Source organism: Pempheris klunzingeri, chromosome 22, assembly GCF_042242105.1.
Source record: "Pempheris klunzingeri isolate RE-2024b chromosome 22, fPemKlu1.hap1, whole genome shotgun sequence".
NCBI classification, from domain to species: Eukaryota; Metazoa; Chordata; class Actinopteri; order Acropomatiformes; family Pempheridae; genus Pempheris; species Pempheris klunzingeri.
The window spans coordinates 19,976,975-19,997,014 of record NC_092033.1 but is presented as its reverse complement, the minus strand read 5'-3'; the positions used below and the strand labels follow the sequence as shown (position 1 = coordinate 19,997,014).

General features: G+C 45.9%; 4 protein-coding genes across 9 annotated transcripts; 2 read left to right on the top strand and 2 right to left on the bottom strand.

Moving 5' to 3' along the window:
* The first annotated feature begins 20 nt into the window (after positions 1-20).
* Positions 21-7,441, top strand: LOC139221605 (zinc finger protein 11-like). Of its 2 annotated transcripts, XM_070853519.1 has the most exons (9): positions 21-321; positions 962-1,164; positions 1,302-1,394; positions 1,543-1,635; positions 2,133-2,243; positions 2,943-3,066; positions 3,161-4,292; positions 4,981-5,033; positions 5,912-7,441. In XM_070853519.1, the coding sequence occupies exons 1-9, from the start codon at positions 288-290 to the stop codon at positions 7,177-7,179; spliced, it is 3,111 nt and encodes a 1,036-aa protein (XP_070709620.1). In that variant the 5' UTR covers positions 21-287; the 3' UTR covers positions 7,180-7,441. The 2 variants fall into 2 exon arrangements, with proteins under 2 accessions (XP_070709620.1, XP_070709621.1); XM_070853520.1 differs by lacking the exon at positions 1,543-1,635.
* A 49-nt stretch (positions 7,442-7,490) lies between these two features.
* On the bottom strand, positions 7,491-11,386 carry apex1 (APEX nuclease (multifunctional DNA repair enzyme) 1). Of its 3 annotated transcripts, none has more exons than XM_070853521.1 (5): positions 11,317-11,386; positions 9,851-9,982; positions 9,586-9,749; positions 9,298-9,490; positions 7,491-8,584 (listed from the first exon to the last, which is right to left on the bottom strand). In XM_070853521.1, exons 2-5 carry the CDS (start codon positions 9,909-9,911, stop codon positions 8,070-8,072), a joined length of 933 nt encoding a protein of 310 aa, XP_070709622.1. In that variant the 5' UTR covers positions 9,912-9,982; positions 11,317-11,386; the 3' UTR covers positions 7,491-8,069. The 3 variants fall into 3 exon arrangements, with proteins under 3 accessions (XP_070709622.1, XP_070709624.1, XP_070709623.1); XM_070853523.1 differs by having other exon boundaries at positions 9,866-9,982; XM_070853522.1 differs by lacking the exon at positions 11,317-11,386 and adding an exon at positions 10,465-10,481.
* Positions 11,387-11,630: 244 nt separating this feature from the next.
* osgep (O-sialoglycoprotein endopeptidase) lies at positions 11,631-15,767 on the top strand. 3 transcript variants are annotated; one of them, XM_070853836.1, is made up of 12 exons: positions 11,631-11,649; positions 12,331-12,450; positions 12,541-12,660; positions 12,890-13,065; positions 13,200-13,295; positions 13,387-13,436; positions 13,521-13,599; positions 13,708-13,773; positions 13,921-14,011; positions 14,613-14,688; positions 15,072-15,170; positions 15,261-15,767. In XM_070853836.1, exons 1-12 carry the CDS (start codon positions 11,634-11,636, stop codon positions 15,298-15,300), a joined length of 1,029 nt encoding a protein of 342 aa, XP_070709937.1. In that variant the 5' UTR covers positions 11,631-11,633; the 3' UTR covers positions 15,301-15,767. The 3 variants fall into 3 exon arrangements, with proteins under 3 accessions (XP_070709937.1, XP_070709939.1, XP_070709938.1); XM_070853838.1 differs by having other exon boundaries at positions 11,639-11,734; XM_070853837.1 differs by lacking the exon at positions 11,631-11,649 and adding an exon at positions 11,650-11,734 and having other exon boundaries at positions 12,334-12,450.
* LOC139221891 (FMR1-interacting protein NUFIP2) lies at positions 15,752-20,005 on the bottom strand. The gene is made up of 4 exons (XM_070853839.1): positions 19,615-20,005; positions 16,831-17,631; positions 16,709-16,741; positions 15,752-16,562 (listed from the first exon to the last, which is right to left on the bottom strand). The coding sequence occupies exons 1-4, from the start codon at positions 19,628-19,630 to the stop codon at positions 16,513-16,515; spliced, it is 900 nt and encodes a 299-aa protein (XP_070709940.1). The 5' UTR covers positions 19,631-20,005; the 3' UTR covers positions 15,752-16,512.
* Positions 20,006-20,040: the final 35 nt, after the last annotated feature.

The following is a 20,040-nucleotide window of genomic DNA, read 5'->3' as shown; positions in this document are numbered from 1 at the left end:
TGGCGGTAGCAACAAGGAAAATGTCACCTGCCGTGAAATATACAGGGAGAAGAAGACGCCACCCATAATAAATCAACTGCACTATGTACATGCTTGTTTTCACTGTCTGTTCGTTTAAAATGAGTGCTTCCCTTACTCAGGAGAGGCGTTTTCTAGTTTAATCTGGGTCGTTACCTCAGTGCCGCCCTTATAGCCACGAAGCTAATTGTAGTCGGTCGTAGCAGGGCAGCTAGCTAGCCGGCTAACAGCAGCTAACCACAGCTAACCAAACGCCGCAGTGAGAGAAGATGGACTCAGTTGTCTTCACGGCCAGTTCCAAAGGTTTGTTTGCGGGGAAACAGAGAACAGTATAAAACACTTTTTGGAAACATGAGAGTTGGCGACAGTTCAGCTCACGTTGACTTGTCCTTCAACTCTTGCTAAATTAGCTCAGTAAGCTGGTGCATTGGCTTCTTTTCGGATAGTAATGTGTTCGTCATGCGTCGCAAATCCTTTTGCAGACATATTGTTAGATGGATGTAAGTGAGTATGTACACTATTCAAACGTGGCAAAAATACTGCCAGCTGGGTATGAGCAACACTGCTGTCACTGAATAAGCACTCAGTGTTTGTAGCAAAGTTGCATTCAAACACATCGCTATTCCTGGAGCTAATAAGCAAAAGTGCTCCTCAAGCAAGATCCTCCCTCTGACCGAGAAAAGGAGATAGGCAACATGCTTGTTTCATGTAACATTTACTTAACAAAATTAGTCCCAGGATGACTTGAGGAACAGGTCTGTAAATAACAGCCTCAGCTTGCCCCCAGCCCACGCCATGGTACCGTCCAACGTGCCGATCACAGACTCGACATGTGATTTTTCCCATGTAGACAGACATCCTATGACACTAATTGAACTGGGATACATGGGACAGATAAGTGAACTGCCTTCACTCTCCGTGTGAGTGCTCATCCAATTTTCAGGTGAGCCCCTACCTCTGGCATCGCTGCGCCTCCTGGTCCCTCCACTCCAGCTGATGGCGGCATCCATGTGGCAGGTTGTGAAGACACAAGATGTCATGAACTACTGGAAAGTGGCAGAGTTTGTCTCTTTGGTGATGGACATGGTCCCAGAGCTGCTAATGTACAAGCACAGGACACAACTGAACCATGGATTAAGAGCTAGGGTGGGTACCGGTGGAGGACACAACGCATTCCCACTAGGCATTCCTAATATTTAGTTTTTGAAGATGGAGGCAATGATAATGAGTAATGATGTGTTAACATGAGTATTTTGGTGCAATGCTTTTCTCCCTCTCTTCAGTATATTCTGGAGTTGTGCCGAACTGAACAGCTCGTGGAACCTGACTTCATCTTGTCTCATCTGGACAAGATTAAACCACGCCAGCCCACCCAAGTAGGTGAAAGTGTATTTATTTCTGCCTCTTGGATCACTATGTTTTTATTGTAAGCATATTGTGTTATTGGCTGAGCCAAAAGGCACCAGTCTGCTGTTCAGTAGTGAACTTATCATATGTGTGTTTTGTCATATGTCCATATTGCAGAAAGAATCAGAAGAGGAGGAAATGGTAGTTAACTTTCTTGAGTTAATCCATACTCTGCTCAAAGATCCAGAAGAGAGACGAGGCTTTTTCTTGGTGAGGCAGTATCACTTGCATATCTGTGGAGCCAAATCCAACTGACTGTTAGGGTCAGCAGTCACTGTCTGACCTCACCTCTTTGGATTTGAACACATTTTTCTGATAAATTTACCTAGTTAAGTGATTAATAGAACATTGTTTGTCGAGCCAGAATGACCAACTCAAGAGACAAAGAGACAAACCAATGACACATACAGAGGATGTCCTAAATCTTTGAGGAAATCAAAGGCTATATCACAATTCAGTATGCCAGAGATTGTTGTCTTGGTACGGTGACCTCAGCATTGGGAAGAAATTAAAGGAACCTTTTAGATCATTTACTCCCCTCAGAGTGACACATTGAGCTGGTTGTGGATTGTAGCTTGGAAACACTTTTGTGATAGTCTGCTGAATAAAACAAAGACAACCTTATGTGTGGCATTTTTAAGTAGCTGCAGAGATAGCTGACTGTCAGGTTGGACACATTTTTGTCAGTCTCTTTCTGTCTTTCACAGGAGGTCTTCCCAGCTGAGTATGGACCTCAGTATGATAGTGATTTGCAGACTCTGTTTTCAGAGTTCCTTTTTCGGCTGGCTCAGCTGTTGCCGGTTCCTGACCTTGAGCAGGTGAGGTGTATTTCTTTTTTAATTGTTTTGACAAAAAAGAATGACCTAAACTACCGTGCTGCTTTTATACCATACATATTCTGCTGGGTTCCAACAACAGGGGAACAAATTAACTTTGCATTACAGGTAGAACGGCATAGCTTTCAGAATCAAAATGTGCCACTAGTCAAGACACAACTTTACCTACAGGCTTACTGTGGCAATACCAAAGAGACTGAAATGGCACACATAGCACATAAAAGGGGTTTAGCCAAGTAAAAAATTGATTCTAGTCTTTCCAGAACAGTGTAAAACTTCTATCACAAACCCCTGTACACTATTTATCCATGATATCAAACAACATTGTATCCATTGAGATACCAATAGTTTCACCAGCAGTTAATGGCAAAAGTAGGGAAGTAGTAATATAATGGGCTGTAGTTCAGTAATGAATGACAGTTTACCAACTGGTGAGATCTCTCAAGGCTGAGCTAATCAAGTGCACAAGTAAAAGCTCCAACGGTTTTGAGTTGATGATGGAGGAGGAGAGCACAGCAGTGTGCTTACAATCCAATTATAAAATCAAAGTGAAACAGACATACCGTCATTGCACATTAGTGGCTTGTAACATCTTCAGGTGTTTGTTCTGCAAATCTGATTTCTTGGTATCCTATTTTTGAAGTTTAGAGCTTTTGATTATATTGTGTATTTTTCCCACAGACTGTTTGCTGGCTTGGAGCCGAATGCTCGGTGTTGGACGATTGTGTGCATTCAGTCTGTGAGCCTACAGACCTGAAAAATTTGCTCCAGTACCACAAATATCTTGGACATTTAGAGCAACACGGTAAGTCATCCTATAACCATATATATTGTGTGTGCTTTTCATTGTTGAAGACAGGCCTCTATGGAAATAACTGTCATTGTCTTTCTTTGTGCAGTCCCACCATCTAGCATGGGTGACAGCATCCGCTCCTCCCTCTCTGCAGTCCCCCCTAGCAGAGTGGCAAAACCTACAAAGCAACCCAACCAATCAGATCCACTGCAAGGCCTCAGTGATGACACACACACTGTAACATTCGTAGATGATATAGCAGTTGAAATAATTACAGTGACAGATTATGCAGAGGTTGAATTAGGCACAAGCAGCGACATTGAGGCGGTGATAGGAGAAAACGCCTTTGAAGGAGCAGATAGTCACACAGTGGCTGGAGGTTCACTGGTACTGCTTCCTGATGAGACAACCAGGGAGGAAGAAGTAGATGAAGCAGCAAAGGAAGAAACAAAAGAAAAAGCTTTGGTAAACATCATTGTTCCAGAGGTTAACAAGGACAACATATCTGCCTTACAATACAAAGTCTCTGTGGGACCTCATGATTGCCCAGACTGCAACAAGAAATTTAAGTTTGCCTCTTCGCTAACTGCCCACAGGGTTATTCACACAGGTGAACGCCCCCACCGGTGCAGTGATTGTGGCCGCTGCTTCTCTTTCAGGCAGTCCCTTGACCGGCACAGACACACTCACAAAACTGGACGCAAGTATGACTGCGTTATCTGTGGGGAGACCTTCCACTCCTTGTCAGCTCGCACAGAGCACAAGCAAGCACACATGGTAGACAGTGGTTACAACTGCCATCAGTGCAACAAGAAATTTAACTGGGAGCTAGCACTTGCAAAGCACCTGAAAACTCACACTGATAACCACGACGCTAACAAGCCTCCAGAGAGCTGTGATGATGTGCAAGAGGCTGTTACGAGTGATGAAAATGTCAGCAAGGCTACTGTTGCACTTGCTGAACCCACCAGCCCGGTGCAGGCACGTGATTATGTTGATCGTGATGCAGGGAATGTGGAAGTACAGAGAATCGAGTGCCCTACCTCTGAGCCTGAAGGTACAGCCCCTCAACTGGACAGTAAAGTCATTCCCCTCCCAAAGGTCCGCACAAGCGGGCGCAAACGCAAACCAACCATGAAGATTCAGGTGATAAATTTACAGAAGCGAGTGACCACTACAAGAAGGAAGGAGATCACCAAGTCAAACCCTCCAGAGCTGAAGCCTTTACCTTTTAACCGGTAAAACCATCTGTCCACATTTTTAAAGGTGCGGTCTGTATGATTTAGGGGGATCTATTGGCAGAAATGGAATATAATAATCATCATTGTGTTTTCAGCAGTTAATAATCAGCTGAAAGTAAGGGTCATTGTGGTGTCTTTAGCTTAGAATGAGCCTCTTCCTCGTGTTGCTCCACTATGTTTCTACAGGAGTGCAGAAAGGCCAAATTGGGCCTTCAGCGTTTTTACTTTGATATAGCAGCTTGAGTTTAGTGGCACAAACACACCAGCTGGAAGAAGAAGACGACTAAGTGGTTGCTGGTGGGTTGCCGGAGGATCAGACTTGTGATTTATCAAACAAACAACAACAAACAAACTTAATTTATGTCGCACCAGTTCAAAACAAATGTTATCTTAAGACACTTGATAAAAGAGCAGGTCTAGACTAAACTCATTAAAAGAGAAACTCATTAGTTTCTTCTAATTAATGGGGTAAGGTGAGAGGTATTAATTTGGTTTCAATCTGCAGCCTCATCGCTAAATCCTACAGACTGCACCTTTTAACTACTTTTGATATGTTTCTCTTTCTAGTCCTGCTGGTTTGGTTACAGCTTTGGTACACATACATAAGGTACTATATTGAGTTAAATATATGGAGGCTGTGGTGGGACATGAGGCAGTTCAAGTGTTTTTCCTTTCTCTTTAACAGTGCAGAGCACTCCTATGGGTCACCCATGGTCTCATCAAAAGACAGTGATTTGAGTGAGTGTTTATTTTCATAAATTGAATGTTTGACTCTTTCTTACCATTATTACAGATTCAGAGATATACAAGAACTTATAAGACATTAATTATAAAATTATAGCATCTGAAAATTAAGATTACAGGAGCTATACGTGACACTGGAAAGTTACTAGCATGAGCTGTAGCAGCAGCAAAAAATAAGCTGGAACAACTTTTGAACAACAATCTGAGCATAAAATCCGACTCCTTTTTTCACTGCCAAAGATGAGCAGTGCCTCTACAGATGCAGTGCAAACAGAACTGATGTATTCATCAATCAGACAGATCCAACATCAGGGTGAGAATGGCCAAAACAATCTGTAACAATGCCAACTAATTTACAAACCTTCACAAAATAAAACAAAAGAAAGATCTCAGCTGTCTAGCTAACATGAACAGTAGAAAAAGACGGAAAGGCTTCTCACTCCTACAAGGACTGCTTTTAGTGTGCAGTCACATCGGTCACACTAAAGTTCGGTTCCACACCAAGTCAGAGGTCTCAAAGCGTCACAGCACAGTCTGGTTGGGAGCCAGGAAGGAGACTGCGCCTTTTTAAAGGTCCAGTCCATCAGCAGCGGTGAACAGCACCGCCTCCCTCAGGCAGGGAAGAAACACAGACAACGGTCACATTCAAAATGCACCTTATGACCGAGGGTCATACCACTATACATTTCAGTCTATGAAAATTACCAGCTTTTTTCAAACAAGTCACAGGGTAAATATCATTTGCAGGGTCACTGAATATCAGGGTCCTTCAATGGCTCTCACATAAAAGTCCAAAATGCAAGCATGTCATTCCACAATTTCTTAACGTGCATTTCTTTCTCCAGTCTCCAATAACTTTGCTTTTCCATAAGGTTCTGTAGCAGATGGCTCATCAGCTGCTTTCTCCTGTCCCAAGTGCTCCTTCCACCACATGGAAGAAGCACAGGTCCAGCAGCACATTGACATGGTTCACTCTGTTGAGAAAGAGGAAGACAAGGTGTCCCTTCAGCCCCTCACAGATGAAGAGGGACGTTTTAGTTGTCCAGACTGTGAAAAGAACTTCAAGTTCCAATCCTTACTAAAAGCCCACCAGCGCATCCACACAGGCGAGCAGCCCTTCCTGTGTTCTCAGTGCGGACGGCGCTTCTCCTTCAAACAGTCGCTGGAGAGGCATAAGCAGACGCACAAGTCTGGGCGAAAGTACGAGTGCCTGATCTGCGGGGAGTTTTTCAAGTCCATAGTGGCTCAGAGGGAACACAAGAGTACACACATGGAGAACGGCGAGTATCTGTGTTCTGAGTGTGGCCGGGCGTTTGCCTGGAAGTCTGCCCTGGTGAGACACCTGAAGACCCACGGTGCAGATGCTGACAAGGTGGAGCGGTCTTACAAATGCTCTCACTGTGACCTGGGCTTCAGCTGTGCCAGCTACCTCAACAGACATCTCCAGACTCACCAGGAGGAAAGAGTGCACGCCTGCAACTGTGGAAAGAGCTTCGCCTACCGAGCAGCTCTCACTGCACACCAACGCATCCATCAAAAGGAGCGGCCACACGCGTGCACACAGTGTGGCAAAGGATTCCTCTACAAGGGGGGCCTGCTGAGCCACATGAAGATCCACTCAGAGGAAATGCCGTTCATGTGTTCCTTCTGTGGAAAGAGCTTTAAGAGGGAACGCAACATGAAAAAGCATGAGCGCTGCCACACCAGGGAAAATGTTTTTAGCTGCTCGCAGTGCGACAAGAGTTTTGTCTACAAGGCGACCTTGGTCAGACATGAGCTTACTCATTCAGGGGAGAGACCATACCTCTGCTCCGACTGCGGGAAGGGCTTCTTTTCTCACGCTGAGCTTCTGAAGCATGAGCGTTTCCACACAGGCCACAAGCCCTTTCAGTGCCCCCACTGTGGCAAGAAATTCACCCAGTCCTGCTACCTGACCATCCACCTGCGTTACCACTCCGGAGTCCGGCCATACTCCTGCACCGAATGCGACAAGAGCTTCCTCAGTGCCAACCGTCTGAAAAGACACCAGCGAACACATTCAGGGGAAAAGCCTTACCTGTGTGTGGAGTGTGGGAAGGGATTCAGGCAGTCGTATAATCTGAAAATGCATCAGAGAACACACATCATGAAGTTGCCATAGTTAGCTTGCTGATCTGGGAGATTAATCTATCCATCCATCCATCATCTATCTAGGGAGAACATACAAACTCCACACCGCCGTGCTGCCCTCTGGGGATTGATACTAATTAGAATTAGTTTAGACTGGACAACTGTGGATGAATTGTGACTTCACCTCCTATGCGATTGCAGTGAACTGCATCTAGTACAGAAACAAGAATTGGTTCATGTTGAGTGTTTTCCATCATGTTGTGATTAAAGCATTGAGCAGAGGAATGTTTGGAGATACATTGTGATGTCTGTTTTTGTCTCATCTTGACTGTAAATCAGAAGAAGCTTGTACATGAATCCAATTTATTTTATCAACTTCTACAACAGAAAGTTTAACAGGTTTTGAAACGTGGCACAAAATGTTTTATGCTAAGACGAGTAACATTTTCTTTTAACAGCAGTGGCTTAATTTCAGTTCATACTTTCATTAATAACAGTAACACAAATCACACTTTAAGTTCTGTAGCATGGAGGCTTGTCTCAAGTCAGCTGCTTTGCAGATGGGAGCCACACTAGGACTCTCCAGCCAGTCACAAGTCATTGTTGTAAATCATTAGTGTTGCATCTTGACATACTAGGTGGACATCAATGGACTAACTGACAAGCTGCAATTACTTGAGGACAGATGGGTATTAGGAATTGTGCTGTGGAGTTTAATGAAAGGTTCATGAGAAAACAGAAAGGTAAAAGTACTAAACAACTAAGCTACAGCTGAAACTACTGACAGAGGGAGAAATGTCAACAGCAGACGTCCTTGCCCTAGTAGACAGTCTAACAAAGCACACTGGCATTCATGATTGTTTCACCCAAGCCAGCGTGGAGGTACTGAGACATGAGCGAAGGCTCTGCACAGGCAGTAACCTACACAGCTATGTGCAGAGTGATGGGGCAGTGGTCACTTCCCAGCACCTTGTTCCGGATCTTGCTATCACAAAGACCTGGCAGCAGACTGGATGACAGCACAAAGTAATCAAGCCTCCAGCCCACATTCTTTCCACGGGCGTTCATCATATAGGTCCAGAAGCTGTAGGCATTGGCCTGCTCAGGGTAGAGCTCGCGGAAGCTGTCAATGAAACCGGCCTCTAGCAGCTGGCTGAAGCCTTCGCGCTCTTCAGGTGTGAAGCCTGCATTTTTCTTGTTTCCCTTGGGGTTCTTTAGGTCAATCTCCTTGTGAGCAACATTGAGGTCTCCACACAGCACCAGTGGCTTTTGCATGTCCAGCTCGCTCAGGTACGACCGGAAATCCACATCCCAGGTTTTGCGATAATCTAGGCGGACAAGGCCTCTGCCGGAGTTTGGCACATAGGCGGTGACCAGGAAGAAGTTGGGGAACTCAGCAGTGATGACGCGGCCCTCCTTATCATGTTCTTCTTTGCCTGGAAGATTGGTAAGGGAGGGTCACTTAACAATGAAATGCAATACATACATTCAGGATTCAATGAGTATATCCCTGTCCACTAGTTTATTATTCATTGTTTTGTTCTAGTTCTATTTTTGCTGTTCTTTTACTTTGCTTACTTGCTGCTGTTAGACTGAATTTCCCCAATGTGCGACTAATAAACATATTCCTTCATTAGTCATAGTAGGACGGTTGACAGTTTAATCATAAGTTGTGTAGATTTGTGTTCACAAGGGAAATGAAGACTGCCAGCAAGGCTGAGACATGACTGTAGCTCAAAGCAGTTACCTAAACATTAAGATAAAGCCAGCAACTCATTAGCAGAGCATAACGAATGGAAATGGGGAAAGAACTAGCCTACTCCTGCCCCCCCCCCATAAATAATTTGGCACATAACCCCATTTTATTTCCCAAAATGTCCAACTACTCCTGTAACCATGAAAAATGTGTTAGTGTGTCTTTTTGTGTTCTTTCCCAACATTTCAACATTAGAAAACGTTTCAATTTTGAAGCTGCGTTTGACAGACTTGGTTCATAACTTCACAGCCAAGAATGCAAACTATCTTTTCTGACGTTGAGAGCTGCCAGTGCAGTTCAACACTTCACAGACTAATGGGTGGCATCTGTTGGCACCTGTGTGTGTATGTGGTCAACTGTGAATGGATCCAAATGACAGCAGACACCACTAACCAATGCCATAGGTGACTTTGAGGGGTTCTGTCTTGCAGAGCATGCCCACACCGCTGTAACCCCCCTTGTCCTCTGACACGGCCCAGTACTTATGGGGGTACTCTGGCATTGAGGTGATGTCAACAGGGAGGTCTTTCTCTGAACACTTTGTCTCCTGCAGGCACAAAACATCTGGAGCCTCCTCACGCACCCACTGGGAAGAAGAACACACACATGTAACTGTTATAACTAGTCCAAAAAGAAAACCCGCCAGTTATTTATGCTGCTTCAAGGTCACTGCAAACTGACATCTAATCCCTTCTTCTTCACCCAGGCCCTCAGCCCGTCCACGTTCCAGGACGTGATCTTCATATTGGTGTGGCGTCCATCTTTGCTGCTCATTTTGTCAGGAGGATCTTCGTACAATATCGGGGCCTCTGGTTCCTTAGTTTTCTTAGTTTTCTTAGCAGAAGCTGTGACGTGACAGAAACATATGAGGATGTCACATATTTTTAGGAAAATCGATTGAGTTGTTGTTCTGGATCTGAATGTGCATCAGTGCGTGCTGTGGTACCAGAGCCGGTGTCACCTTCTCCGTCTGCTGCCGCCTCTTCTGCATTCTTGCCTCTCTTCATACTTGAACTGGCTCTGACAGCAAACACACCTCGCAGACACACAACACGCACACACAGCAGCACACACACCGCTGGAAAACCAGAAGAAGAATTTAGGTGATGTGTTCATCACCACTTAAATGGTCCAACAATATGCACCAGTTTTACAGTGGCTGTCAAAGGATGTGCAGGTTTTTAACTGTCGATTAATCAGTTACTCAATCGATAGAAAAATTATTTAAATTTATACAGTAACTGTTGAAGGTCCACATTTGCTGGTTCTACTTCTCAGATGTGAGGATTTGTTGCATTTCTCATTTACACAACAAATCCACCTCACTCAAACACATATTTGATAGGGATCCCTCAAATGTAAAGAACTGGGACTGACAGAATTACTGAGCAGAACATTTTGTGCTTAAAAACTAAACTTCAGTGCTCTCAGATGGAGCGACTATGTACTGACCATGTTTCAAACTTTCCTAAAATATCTTTGGCTTTAGTGCAATGTCTTGTTATTTATCACATCAATCAATCTTTATCAATATAGTGCCAATTCAATAGCAAATGTTACCTCAGATGCTTTCCATAAAGAGCAGGTCTAGACCAAACTCCTAAAGAGAGACCAAACAATTCAAGAATTCAAAATTAACTATTCAAAATGCCCTTCTGAGCAAGAACCAGGAGACGATGACGGAAAAACTTCCCTTTAACAGGAAGAAACCTCAGACAACCGGGCTCAGAGGGGGGACGGTTTTTTGTCGAGGTGGGACACAAATGCACTCTGAAATAAGACATTACAGTCAACATATCGGTCTATTTTTACGGCTAATGTTGGCAGTTTAGTCATTTCCTCCAGTTGCATGTGCAGCTACTGAAGTGCATCTTAGTATCTTCATCTCATAGTCGGTGTTAAACTATGGAGTCTGTCTGCCCTCTTCCACCCTCTACACCTTCACCCGAGTGTCCTCCTCTGCGTATCCTCCCGGACAAAATACCTCCATGTTACACATCTGCGGTCGGTTTAAAATGGTGCTTGTTAGCACACGTACATGAACTCGCTAACAAAGAGGAAGTGCGCAGAGCTTCACTTGTGGTCCAGGTGGATGGTGTGGAGGGCCAGGGCCACGCAAACCGACTCCATGCGTGATGCTGACACGTTCAAGACATAAAGCCAGCACCAGCACAGGCTTTCAGCCGCTTCACCCCTCACACAACAGGTGTAGAGCAGAACTGTGCTAATGCTAGCTTCTCCACAGTGACAAAGAGCAGCACACAGAGCTGCTGCCGCAGCAGGCGGCCTACACTATCGATGAATGGAGAACAAGCAGCCAGCTGCTGATTAGCTTCCTGCGCAGCTGACCTGATTGATCAATAAATGCAAATGTTAAATACGTTTCGGGAAAGAAGATGCAAATAATCTTACTTGCACTTTCACAACAGGATGCAGCGATCAGTCAAGTGTAGCTTCTCAGTCACTCCCCCCAACACGCTCGCAGACAAAGCACAGCGAAGACCCCTGACCACATGCAGGCCGTACTCAGTGACTGCCTAAACGTATGCCTGGTGTAAATACAGAAAACTCCTCATTTATTCGCCCACTTTTCAGTGACATAAACGAACAACGCTAGCTGCTATATTGGATACAGTGTCCCGACGTGCTGCTTTGAGTTAAACTGTATTTGGATAAGCTTTTTGGTCCGGCCAGCTCTACGGCCTTCAGTATTTAGGACCCCACGCTTCATGTGGAGCAGAGCAGGTGAGGAGATCAACATAAACATTAGATTAACAGTTGCACTGGTTCGGGTTTGGATTAATGTGAAGCACTGAAGGAAAGTGAAAAGGTAATTATATTTGCCGCGATATTCATATTCAATGCGGCGTTAAAATGACCCACCTCTGTGAGGACACTATGCAGTTCCTGCTAGCATAACAGCTACACAGGATACTTCAGCTGAATATATCTGATCTTATCTTACTGTATACTTATGTATACTGTCTATACAGTATATAAGATAAGATGAGAGAAGATATTCCTTTGTTAGTTCCACGACGGGGAAATGTTACAGCAGACAGGAGGAGATGTAAAGAAAGTATGTACAGTTAAGGATGTAGGATGTATATAAAATAGAAACAATATGCATGGGGGAATGTAAAAAGAAGGGAGAAATATAAAAAAAAGTATTGCACATTGTGAAGTGAGGTAAAAGGATGTTGCAAAGCATGTTAAAAGAGAGTGATGTTGCTCTGAATAAATATATTGTACAGTTGGTGAACATTATAGTGCCGTTATTGTCAGTTTGGGTGCATAGAGGTCTACGGGGAGCAGTGAGGTCTACTGGAGCACTGCTGCAACAACCAGCTTCTTGGCTCCTATGCCAAAAGGCAGAATTAGTGTTGGCTACACATTGTTTCTGTGTTTGCTATAATCAACGTTCAGCAGCCATGACTGTAGTACTTGGATTTGAGGGTAGTGCCAATAAGATCGGCGTAGGAATCATCAGAGATGGTGAAGTGCTTTCCAACCCCAGACGGACCTTCATCACCCCTCCTGGTCAAGGCAAGTTCTGCTGAAGCACTAATAACACCTTCATGTCACTGCTCATGTCACAGTCTAATAGTGTGGGCAACGTGCCATGTTACCTATCAGGCTTCATGCCAAGCGACACTGCCAGGCATCACCGTGCCGTCATCCTGACTGTCTTGAAGGAGGCGCTGGAGGAGGCGGGGCTGTACCCTGCAGACATCGACTGTGTGGCATACACCAAAGGTAACAGAGGACCCTGGGCCATCAGTGAGATCTGATACACACATATACATATACATGCTGTGTTTTGCTCCACAGACACACGGTATCTACAGCCACACTGGCCTTTAAACACAGCTGCCAGCTTCCATGATTGTTTGCTACACATTAGGTGGCTTCAGCAGTGGCATCAGTGATTTCAGCAGCCTTTGTCCTGAAGTCTTTGTCGTTTTCTCTTCTTGTTCTCTCTTAGGTCCTGGAATGGGGGCCCCACTGGTGACGGTGGCTCTGGTGGCTCGTACAGTGGCACAGCTTTGGGGGAAGCCAATCATCGGTGTCAACCACTGTATTGGACACATCGAGATGGGCCGACTCATCACCAAAGCCACTAACCCCACGGTGCTTTACGTCAGTGGAGGGAACACACAGGTCGGTTTGTGTACAAGGCCTCCTTCCTGCATTCCACTTCTCCTGGTGATGAGCTGCCAGAGTTGGAACACACGCCTTGTAGGTTTATCGTGTATGTAACGTCATTAGACTTGTGTCCATACCCTACTGTGCAGGTTATTGCGTACTCAGAGCGGCGCTACAGAATATTTGGGGAGACCATTGACATCGCAGTTGGCAACTGTTTGGACCGGTTTGCCAGAGTCCTTAAGGTGTGTGCCATCACCCCCAGTCCTCATTAGGAACAACCATCTGCCCTGAACCGTGTGTGACATGCTTGTTAATACTTGGCTTCCCACTCAGATTTCCAATGACCCCAGTCCAGGATACAATATAGAGCAGATGGCCAAGAGGTGAGTGACAGTGGCATTCTGGGGATGTGTTGTGCTTACAGGGCTGATATTCTGATGCTGATTCACTGTGCTTCTCGCTGTTAGAGGGACTCAGTATGTGGAGCTGCCATACACAGTGAAAGGAATGGACGTGTCATTTTCTGGGATTTTGTCCTACATTGAGGTGGGTGGTTGTTTCTGAATGGTGGCTTTGCCCAGATGTAAATCCTGAAAGTGACTGTGAGGACTACAGCCTGAAGTGCACTACTTCCTCATTGATTTCCTTCCACAGGAAGCTGCTAATAAGATGCTGAGCTGTGGTCAGAGTGCAGCAGAGGACCTGTGTTTCTCCCTGCAGGTAACCATGACCCCTGACCCAGCACCATCAGCTAGTCTACCTGTCTGCCCTGAGTGGTGGATCTGCTCTGCCATGCTAGTTAGTGAGATGAGTGCACAGTCTTGCTGAGTGGTTTGACCATGCCCCCCCCCCCCCCCCCCCCTGCAGGAGACCGTGTTTTCCATGCTGGTGGAGATCACAGAGAGGGCCATGGCTCACTGCGGCTCCCAGGAGGTCCTTATCGTCGGGGGTGTTGGCTGTAAGTACATCGGGTGGGGAGTGTCACAAAGACTGGTGTCTGTCATCATCCAAATGTCCACGTTTCCACTAGCTCCAATGTCACAGTAACCTTCATAGTCACCACTCGATGTCCAGCAGTGTGACAGCAGTGAGCTTTTCCTTCTCACAAACGCACTGATGTAAAGTCAGAGATGTTGGTCACTAGTTCACCTCACAGTTGTGAAATGCATTGAAGAGACAATGTAAGTAGTTGATTCACTTAAAGGAGCTTATTACAAACACACACACACACACACACACACACACACACAGTATTTGTAGTGTGATAGAGCTTCCCCACGAGAAGCAAAAAATATTATCATTCCTGGGTCTGATCACAGCCTGTGCAGATATGCTGTGATGTTACAACATAGAATGTTCTTCCTGAAAACCAAAGAAAAGCTCCATGGGTTTCTTTGTTCTGCACCATAAGCGTGAATCCTATTGTTAGCAAAGGAGGTGATCTGGTCCCAAATAAAGCCACACTGACTAACTCATGAAAGGCCCTGGAGCCACCCTGGATGACTGACCCTGCACTTAGCTCACCAGGTAGACAAAGTGAGCTGTGGTTTCCTCTGCAGGTAACCTGCGTCTGCAGGAGATGATGGGGGTGATGTGTAAGGAGAGAGGAGCCCAGCTGTTTGCCACAGATGAGCGGTAAACCTGCCCTTCCACACACACACTTTCATTTCCATTCAGATTTCAATGGAGATGGTTTCACATTCACACCCAGTAACCCTAGGGATACAATGACACATCAGCCTGAGCATCCTTACTGAAATGGATCTGGCTCTACAGTCAGTGTTCTGTGAGTGGTTTCAGATGCTTTTACACTGACAGGAGACACTAAATTCTCAATTTTTGATAGTAATTGGGCTAAACATGGAAAAACTCTGGTATGCTCCTTTTAGAGGAACATTAACTTGTGAGAAATAGACAAAATGAAAGCCTGGCATGTTGGCGAGCAGAAACGACTGTCTGGGGACTGAGGATCCTCAGTCTGAATCAGTCCACATGACGGCGTTCTCTGTGAACAACAGGTTCTGCATAGACAATGGAGCAATGGTTGCTCAGGCCGGCTGGGAGATGTTCAGGTCTGGTCAGGTGACAGCGCTGGAGGACTCATGGATCACACAAAGGTAGACTTTCCCTAAATGTAGCACAAACCCGAAGCTGCTGCTGTCATTCCTTGTGTGTCTGTGCTGAGCTGAGCGTGTGTCCTGTTGTAGGTACAGGACAGATGAAGTGGAGGTGACGTGGAGAGACTGATGGACAGAAATGTTAGTGCTCCATGTTGTTCAGCAGGACAGCTGTATAGCATTCATAGCCTCTGAAGGAAACTTCCACTCTGGAGAAATGTTTTGTTGAAGATGTCGGTGCGGTTTCCCAGCAATACAAGGCAGCGTCTGTCTGCGCTGTAGTAGTGGGACATGTGTTTACATCTGGCAGTTAACTTTCTCTGGTGTCCCAGTATCTCATGGTCAGCAGAGGTGGTGGAATCGGCTCAGCTACTCGTCACTTCCTGCACACCACAGCTCCTCATGGAAACTGTTCACCAAAAACAAAGGTCTATGTGGACACATGGACACCTCACTGACGAAACCCATTTTTTTGTACAGCTAAAGCTGATTTTATGCAGCTTTCCCCTAAAAACATCTCCTGTCATCTAGTCAGTCTGCAGGAAATCTGAACCTCAAATAAAAAAGGACTAAAATGGGACTTGTCAAGTTTATTCATTTTTATTAAGCAATACTGTTCACTTACATTCCTCCTTTCTCCAGTGTACATTTTTTGTTCAATAAATTCTTTTCAAAAAACAAAAACAGACTGAACATGGTGAGATCCCTTCTGGATTCTTGAGTAACATTCAGCTGATTAGGAACCAAATAAAAACCAAAAGGAACACAGCATTAACAGGTGACTGGTGGACTGTTCTGTGCCTCCACCTGTCTGTAAACTGAAGACACGCGTCCTCCACATATGTTCACTTAAATTCGGGCAGGAACCAGACAGTCTTCGGTTTGTAAAGGGGAAACAAATCGCTCTGGTGAGGGTTCTCGCACACAGGGATTGGTCACAACAGATTTAACAAAGTGCTTGATTGACCGCTCGCTTTACAGAGGACACAACAAAAGTTTGATAAAACTGCAGCTTTCAAAAGGGGAGAAATTAAATTACAGCTCCTTTAGAGATAGTTTAAAAAAAAAAAAAAGGACCAGCTATACACAGACAAGCTAAAAATGGTAATGAGGAGATGAAAACAGGTCTGATTCATTAAGGCAGGCTTTCTGTAAGGCGTTAAAAAAGTCCATTGCTGTAAGATCTCAAAGGAGTTAGTCCAAAGTGTCTCAGTGTGGTTTTGTGTGAAGACATCATCCTGAGTGCAGTGTGTGAACAGGACTCAAATGTGTCCGTTGGTACATGTTTTAATATGTATGTATGTAGCTGTGTGTGCGCGCGCGCTTTGGCTTTGTCACACTGCTAGGCTGGGTGCTCCTGGGCGTCTTTGTACCACACAACCTTTTTTGGAACTGCAAAACACGAAGAGAACAGAAGCATGTCAGAGTGAAGAAAAGACACCCCAGAGCACACGCCAGATGAACCACTAAGCCCCTGTCACATAAACCAGCCAAAGTTACAGCACTTAAAAGAGCCAGTATTCACTGAGGCTACGTACCTTTTTTCTGTTTGGTACAGACAGCGTTCCATTCTGAGGAGAGAACAAGGAGACCACTTTTGTTAAACCACTTTAAAACTCAAACCTGTCAGGTCACAGTCTGCAAAGCTCCTGACTCTCACCTCTACTGTGATAGTTCAGAGCCTCCACGAGATGGCGACAACTCAGCAGCAGCTTCCCATTGCTTTCATCCAACCCTGGGCATGTGGCGGGGGCGACAGAGGTAGGGACTTGAGTGACCGTCTCTTCGGGAGGCTGGAATGCGAAGACCGTCTCAAGCTGTTGTAGGTCAGCTGACTGATGGACGTCTGTGGGCTGAGGGGGGAGGGCATTGGCGGCAGGGTGAGTGCCAGAGCCCTCTGGGACTGGCCTCGCATCGCTGATGAAACTGAGACCCCACTGGTTCTGTAGCAGGACACCGATCGCAGGACGGTCCTCCTCCAGCGCGCCACTTGTTGCTCCCGCCTTCACCTTGGAGGCGTAACTGACGGCAGGCTGCAGCTTGGCAGGGCTGTCCTGCACTGGGAAGGCAGGTGGGGGCTTGAGCAGCGACAGACTGTCCTCCACCCACCTCTCCTTTTGGTTAACCTTTTGCGGGCGCTCGCTCACTCTGCTGGCTCCCTTGTAACTTTCCCTGCGGAGGGTGCGCCCTTTGTGCTGCTGGCCCTTGCGTTCTTTGTCCCTGCGGAAGCTGAAGGCGTGTGTGTGTCCAGGTCCGATCAGGTCACCTTCTGGTGAAAGCTGCCGGGGCTGTTGGTCACCTCCAGAGATACAGCCTCCACCCCCACCACCTCCACAGTTGCCTGAGCCGGGGGACAGGCGGCGGTTGCGAATGTGGGGCTCAGAGTTGGTGGCTGAAACGAGGACTGCTGGGTCACAGAGAGGATCTGACTCACACACAGTGTTGCTGGCTTCCCATGTACCTGAAAAACAGACAGCACTCAAATACCTGCTGTCTGAATACACCAACATTTACAGGAACACTTTGACTCCATCGGACCTCGTCAAACTATCACAACCGGAGAACATGTACAGGTGGACTTGAGCCCACGACTCAGACTGACAAAGGACCAACAGTAAATGGTAAGTGGTCTGTATTTGTATAGCGCCTTTCTAGTTATTTCAGCCACTCAAAGCGCTTTTCATCACATCCTCATTCACCCATTCACACAGGAGGAATGTAATCTGGAGGAGACTATTCTTTCACACACTGAAGCTGCTTCAGGAGCAAGTTGGGGTTCAGTGTCTTGCCCAAGGACACTTCGACATGTTGACCCATAGGAGCTGGGGATCAAACCCCCGACTGATTGAGGGACGACCCACTCTAGTCTCTACTCTAGTCACAGCCGCCCAGTGACCAAGGCTGACTGCTGTCTCGCCCCCGTCACCTGTGTCTGCTTCAAAAACTCGCACTTTAACTCACCGCAGAGACTATCGCCAACATGCAGCTAGCTTGTTCTGTGTGGGAGGAAATGACTCCACATCAGCAGGTGGCGGCAGTCTGTGTTTGGCATTTAAAAAGGGATATCAGAAATTAACAATTGCTTTCCATTTTCATCACTTCTGTTTATCATCTTGTGCCAATCAGAGTGATTTGTCGCAGATGGGCTGCCCTGCCGATTTAACACTCAATTGGCTGAAAAGCCACGTACAGGGGTCCAGCTAGTACCAATGGTGTGGGACACGACACTAAACCTATGGAGACAGACGCTTAGGGACAGGCCAACACTGGTATGTCAGGGCCTGTTACAACAACCAATCACTGTCCTGCTCTCATTGTACAGCACATGTGTGTTGGCCTGCTGCCTCAGGTTCTGACAGTAGGAAAATGCCGAATTGCCCAGTGTGTTTAAGACTTTTGCAATGCCCAAACAATTGGTCAATTCAAGGCTCCTTGACTTACTTTTTAAATAAAGCTGCTCTAAGTGCTATACAAATACTGTAATTACTGAGAAATATACACAATCAGTATTCAGAAACTGTTAAAACAAGCCACTGGGACTTCTGTGAGGTCATGATTCCCAACAGGCGCTGCCGGGGCTACAGGTTCAGGTGAAACCCCTGTGGTTAAAAAAGGAGCGCACCCGCCTCCTCAGCGCCACATAAGAGCTCAGGTGGTTTACGAGACCAGGGAGCCCAGCTCAAACACGGCCTCTTCAGCCTCTGCCCCCAGCAGGCAGGTCGTGTTGAAGAAAGTAGTTAACCTGGATTAATTAGCTCCTCAGAGTTAGAGAAAATATTCCTTTATTAGCGGTGGGCAAACTCAGTGTTACAGCAGCAAATAAGCAGAAGAACAGCAGAAATATAACTAGTGGACAGAGATATACACAATACACAGAAAAGTACATCCAATTTTAACAAGATGAAATACAAAAACAAAATAGGGACAGTGTACACAGGGGGAATATAAGAAGTATTGCACATTAATAAGTAACCTGGTGATTTATTTAGCTTTACAGAGCAGGTAACCTGGCTGCTCTACTAGCTAATCTTCGGACATAACTACACACTGGGTTCGTGTACGCGGTGCTGGCTGCTAACAAGGCAGCAGAGACTGAGCTATGACCGGTGTTAGCAAACTTTAATTAGCAGCGCCATAGTGCGGCGAAGTCAACTCGGCGGTTTAATTTACGGTTCGGCAGTGTGGTGAACCCTCTTCAAAAACGTCTCAGCGACAGCGCATGTCGTCGATAATGTGGCTTTTTTTCTTTTAACGTATCGTGAAATTAAGAGCTAGCTACGATGTTATCCCGTAGTCAAAGTTTCGTAACCCCCATTCAAAGCGGCGAGCAGACTGCTATCGGCACAGCTAGCACGGTTGCTAATGCCGTCACCAATACAACAAAATAAAGCCTCTGAAAGTGAGAAATTCCGGCCCCGTAAGTCTGAAAGTTGTACAAACGTACCTGTTTTGATATGCATGTCTTTTCGTTCAATGTGTCGGTGAAGCTAAACCGTTGAGTAACTTTTGTTTACAGCGTTCGGATAACGTCAGCTCGCTGGATGAGTCCTGTGTGGCCACCCGGAAGCGACGCGAGAATGTGGGTGAGACAGGAAGTCCTGCAAGATAAGCAGTCCGGCGGGAAACAGGGGGCGGGGTGGGGGGGTCTTAAAATAGTTTATGATTAAGGCAAGAGTTGGCCTTAACCTGAGTGATAAGCACGTGGTGAGAGCGATCCTTGTGGGTGACTGGGATGTTTCTTTTTGACAGCCAGATATTTTACTAAGAGGCAGGATGGGTTTTAGAAATTGTAGCCAGTAGAGACAATGCCTAGTAACATTATGATATGGCAACAGCAACTGCTAGTGAATAGAATTGTTTTGGCTGTAGG